This window comes from Triticum dicoccoides, chromosome 6B (genome assembly GCF_002162155.2).
Source record: "Triticum dicoccoides isolate Atlit2015 ecotype Zavitan chromosome 6B, WEW_v2.0, whole genome shotgun sequence".
Classification (NCBI taxonomy): Eukaryota; Viridiplantae; Streptophyta; class Magnoliopsida; order Poales; family Poaceae; genus Triticum; species Triticum dicoccoides.
Genome location: NC_041391.1, coordinates 668,039,295 through 668,044,916, shown reverse-complemented (window position 1 = coordinate 668,044,916; position 5,622 = coordinate 668,039,295). Strand labels below are relative to the sequence as shown.

At 45.7% G+C, this 5,622-nt stretch overlaps 1 protein-coding gene across 1 annotated transcript in view; it reads right to left on the bottom strand.

Moving 5' to 3' along the window:
• The window catches only part of LOC119321446 (MADS-box transcription factor PHERES 2-like), a 6,931-nt gene extending 3,157 nt beyond the window's left edge, over positions 1-3,774 (bottom strand). Inside the window, exon 1 of the mRNA XM_037595125.1 lies at positions 3,533-3,774. Coding sequence (XP_037451022.1) covers positions 3,533-3,774 — 242 coding nt within the window. The remainder of the gene's footprint in view (positions 1-3,532) is intronic.
• Between the last annotated feature and the right edge of the window lie 1,848 nt (positions 3,775-5,622).

Here is a 5,622-nt window from a genome sequence, read left to right as displayed (position 1 = left end):
TGATGAGCAGCTGCAAAGTTTGTGTTGTTCTGGATGCTATATGCCCCTACCCTGTGCTTTGTCCCAAGGGCTTAGAAGCATCTAGGATCGCAAGGGTACCAAGGGCACCTCGACCTGGGTTCCATAGTGAAGCACCTCTGACTAGTTCGTGTCCTCTAGGTTCGGAGTTGCCCGATTTGTGTTCAACATTGCCATATGTAATTTTGATATGGTGAAAGATTGTAAGAATATTTCCTAAGATTTTCTGCCTTAATTGTGTCGATATGTAATTTTAGCACACATTTAAACCTTCCTCTTATAACTTTGTATATTTGGTGTCCATTTAAATAATTAAATTTATGTGCACGGACCGTTGGCCCCTTATATTTTGGGAGCGCAAAAAATCATATACACGTCAATGGTTTCCACGTGATGTCACAATTCATGCCGGAACACATCTTGTGCGATGCACGTCATCTCGCTGAGCTCATCAAGCCATGAAATTTGAAGGGACGACACACGTCGTCTTGCTGAGCTCATAAATCCATCAATGGTGTTTATAGCATACGCTGAATGAAGACAAAAAAGTTAACTTATATAGGAAAAATAGAGTCCATTAGTAGTGATTCCCTACCAATAGCGGGCCAAGTGCAACAATGGACTCGTCATTAATAAATATGCACCACTTATATGCCAAAGTGGTGACCCTAAATCATTATTTTCATCCCATCTCACAACCCTAAAGTCCAGTCTCGGGCTCCCGGCTCAATGCAACTACATACTGCGTACAAAAAATATAAAACTTCTCTTTGCTCTCCCGGTATGATGCCCACGAGGCCTCTTACACTCTCTGGGTACCACAATCGGAGCTCTCCTATACCCCATTGTACTTGAGCCATCACAACCTCATGCCTACCAGAGCCCCTGTCCCAATATCTGAGAAAGTGAACCTAGGTGTCGGATCCAGACTGTGGGATGGAATGTACCCCTCAAGCATGTGGCCTCCACTAGTCGTGAGCTTGGTGGTTGTATTGCTTGATGTGATGAGTAGTGGGAGTGTATCAGGTGCCTAGCGGCTTGCGGTGGGAGAACTTGCAGTAATGTGTAGATTTTCTGAGTCGTGCAATAATGACATGTAGCTGAACCTATAGATGCACTACTAGAAAAACCCTTATCAGTAGCGCTGGTTATTTGGCTATTAGTAGCGCGGGTAGGCGCGCTACTGCTACGGCGCTACAGCTATTTTTTAGCAGTAGCGCTGGTTCTCTGTATCTAGCAGTAGCGCGCCTCTGCCCATCGCTACTGCTAATGCTAGTAGCGTGGCCCAACAATAGGACTTAGGTGTGGAGCCATCACCGCTAGGTTAACTTGAAGGGGTTAAAACTGGACAAAGGACACACAGAGTTTTACCTAGGTTCAGCTCCTCTCAACGACGTCAAAGCCTACTCCTGCTTTAGGTTGTATTTTTTGTGTTTTGATTACCGGGGAGAGAATATGCTTGACCTAGTTCTCGATCTCTTCTTTTTCCTGCCCAACCCGCTCCGGGTCACCCCTTTGTATACACAGGTTGATGCCCGACGGCTTACGGTCCCCGCCGGCTCATACACAACGTGTCCGGCTTGGTGACCAAACTAAGATTTCCTTAACATACAAGTTAAACATATGGCGGTTTGTGCCCATGGGCCTCAAGTCGCCTCCAGGTCTTGGGCCTTCAGTAAGCTTGCTTTATGAACCGCCGTCTTCAATATCTTCTTGGGCCTTCTCATCATGAATCGCCAGTGGTATGACCCGGCCCCTCCTGGGCGGGTCATACCTAATAGTTATATCCCCAACAATATGGGTACATCTTATTGATGCAGTATATTTGCATTATTTAAACATATGAACAAACTTAAACAAACTGGTACCTTCTGAGATACCTAATATGTAATACTGATTTCTGTTGTGACAACTAATATGTGATACTCATTCTTCTCGAACATCACTAATACCTAATGTCAAAATGGTTGAAATTGTCGAGGTCTTCAAATCTAGAGTAGCGAATTATAATCTTGCATAATCTTATTTTTTTCTGGTAAGTTATTATCTATGAGCTGCAACTAACAAATGGTAAAAATAAACAATTATGTTCCAAACTGTTAACTGAGCACTCTCGTTAATACCACGGGAGAATGTACTAAATCATATCAAGCCTATTTCTCACACAAAGTGACACACCGTGCAGCCCACAAAACTTGCACAGGGAGAGCAAAATAGCTAAAATGAAAAGGAGCATATGTGTGGAACTTCAGCTAATTTTCGCCAAAACTTCCGCTTCTACTATTTGATCAGATTTGTCTCTTTAGTTGCATAGATGCCTCACTGCGACCCATTTTTTCTATAGCTATGCCTTTTTCTCCTTGAGATGGGGTCAACCGATGATTGACGGTCAATGGATGGTGGTCACCAAGATCATAAAGGTCAAACACCAAAGGACTACGTTGGTACCTGAGAAGGATAAACAGTCTTATGCATCTGATTGGAAAGCGAGCATGCACTTACCACAAAACACGAAGGAACTATGTTTATACACGAGAAGGAGCCGGGTACAAATCTCAGGCAGCCCTGCAGTTGATGGCTGCATGAGCTACATGTTAGACGACACAAACTTGAGTGGGCGTGGCACACAATCCACACGACATGGAGGTCATGGATGTCCATCACCCGGGAAACACTACAGTTGATGGCTGCATGAAGTATATTTCGGAGATGAATCAAACTAAACTGGCCAAGGCACACAATCTGGAGATGTCATGGTTGTCCATCGGCCGGTTGGAACTCTTGGCTGCTAGATCGGTAGAAGGTTTTTCTTCTCTTTCTCATTTATCTCTTTTTAGAGAATAATGAAAGCATATCAAGAAGTCAATATAGATGTACACCCATATTCATAACGCCACATAATTAGGTCTGTTGAATCGAGCATCATGCATAACAAAGCACAAATTTTAGGAGTGCACTATTCAGTTGAAAAACTTTTATATAATGCAAGTTCTGTAGTCTGAACCAAAACATCAGAACAGAAAGCAAAAGCTTGTAGATTATTTTGACTTGACCTAATAACCTATACCATATGAAATTGTCTGAGACAGTGGGAACCTCCTAAATTTATCTCCTGGATCGTCACACAAATCCTAAATGCCATACCGGCAAAATATATGTGAAATCGAATCAGTACATATTTGTTCTGATAAGGTAGTTCAAGTTACATTCGTCTCGAGCGGGAAATCGTACTCCCCAAAACATTTAGCATCTGAACACGTCATGTCTCCCATTTATTGTGTAATTTTTATGCCTTGTACAGACAGCTCTGTAAAATAATTACTTACATAGATGGTGGACCAATGCATAGATAATCATAAGAACTTTCTCAATTGGTTGGCTCTATTTCTTGTACTACATGTCAATTAGTAATTTCTAAAGCTTTTACAAGGATTTCACATGCAACAGAGGGGCAGTTTTTGTTTAAATGCTCGAAACCTTGTGTTCCTCCCTAGGTCTTTTGCCATGCATATACTCGAGACAGAAATTCATAAGTTGCTCGCAGTTGTGTCGATCGGCGAAGTCGAGAGTGGAACACACGGTGCCGACATCCATCGTCTTGCTCAGCTTGCTCTTGCACATGAGCTTCAGCCTGTCCATTCCGTAGCGGTCGGCCACGCAAAGCACGTGTTGGGCCATGTTTGTTGCCTCTTCTTGGATGTAGGAGGCTTCATTGATGGAGACGGCGGGCAGGTCTTCGTGGTACATGTAATACATTATCGCTAATGGTTCAGTTGCACCAACGGACCTATCATTGGTACATTACGCACAAATTACGCACCAAAGTGGTGACCCATAGTGGTTTTCGTCCCACCTAGCATATGTCGGGAGGTCCCGACTTTCTCAGAAAAGCACAACCTTTGAGCTGTAGGACAACATATAACCACCTTCCAACCAAGAAACATTGTTTTTCCTTCACCAAGCCGCATATAGGTATTGGACATCTTGTTGGGAGACGTAGCATGCAATTTTTAAAAAAATTCTACGCTCACACAAGATCTATCTAGGAGATGCATAGCAACGAGAGGGGGAGAGTGTATCCATGTAGCCTCATAGACCGAAAGCGGAAGCGTTTACTTAACGCGGTTGATGTAGTCGAACGTCTTCTCGTTCCGACCGATCGAGTATCGAACATACGGCACCTCCGAGTTTTGCACACGTTCAACACGATGACGTCCCTCGAGTTCTTGATCCAGCAGAGGGTCGAAGGAGTAGATGAGTTCCGTCAGCATGACGTCATGGTGACAGTGATGGTGATGTGATCTGCGCAGGGCTTCGCCTAAGCACCGGGAGAATAGGACAGGAGGCGTAAACTGTGGAGGGGGGCACCGCACACGGCTTGGAACAATTGGTGTGTCCTCTAGGGGCGCCCCTTTGTTGGGGAACGTAATAATTTCAAAAAAATTCCTACGCACACGCAAGATCATGGTGATGCATAGCAACAAGAGGGGAGAGTGTTGTCCACGTACCCTCGTAGACCGAAAGCGGAAGCGTTAGCACAACGCGGTTGATGTAGTCGTACGTCTTCACGATCCGACCGGTCAAGTACCGGACGTACGACACCTCCGAGTTCAGCACACGTTCAGCTCGATGACGTCCCTCGAACTCCGATCCACCCGAGCTTTGAGGGAGAGTTCCGTCAGCACGACGGCGTGGTGACGATGATGTTCTACCGACGCAGGGCTTCGTCTAAGCACCACTACGATATTATCGAGGCGGATTATGGTGGAGGGGGCACCGCACATGGCTAAGAGATCCAAGGGATCAATTGTTGTGTCTAGAGGTTCCCCCTGCTCCCGTATATAAAGGATCAAGGGGGAGGGAGCGGCCGACCAGGAGGAGGCGCGCCAGGGAGGAGTCCTACTCCCACCGGGGGGGAGGAAGGGAGAGAGGAGAGGAAGGAAAAAGGGTGGGCGCCCCCCCTCCTTGTCCTATTCAGACTGGGGTGGGAAGGGGGCGCGCGGCCTGCCCTAGCCGCCCCTCCTCTTCTCCACATAGGGCCCATGAGGCCCATTAACCCCCCGGGGGGTTCCGGTAACCCCCCGGTACTCCGGTAAATGTCTGAAACCTTCCGAAACCATTCCGGTGTCCGAACATAGTTTTCCAATATATCGATCTTTACGTCTCGACCATTTCGAGACTCCTCGTCATGTCAGTGATCAAATCCGGGACTCCGAACTACCTTCGGTACATCAAAACACATAAACTCATAATATAACCGTCTTCTAACTTTAAGCCCGCGGACCCTACGGGTTCGAGAACTATGTAGACATGACCGAGACACATCTCCAGTCAATAACCAATAGCGGAACCTGGATGCTCATATTGGCTCCTACATATTCTACGAAGATCTTTATCGGTCAAACCACATAACAACATACATTGTTCCCTTTGTCATCAGTATGTTACTTGCCAGAGATTCGATTGTCGGTATCTCAATACCTAGTTCAATCTCGTTACCTGCAAGTCTCTTTACTCGTTATGTACTGCATCATCCCGCAACTAACTCATTAGTTACATTGCTTGCAAGGCTTATAGTGATGTACATTACCGAGAGGGCCTAGA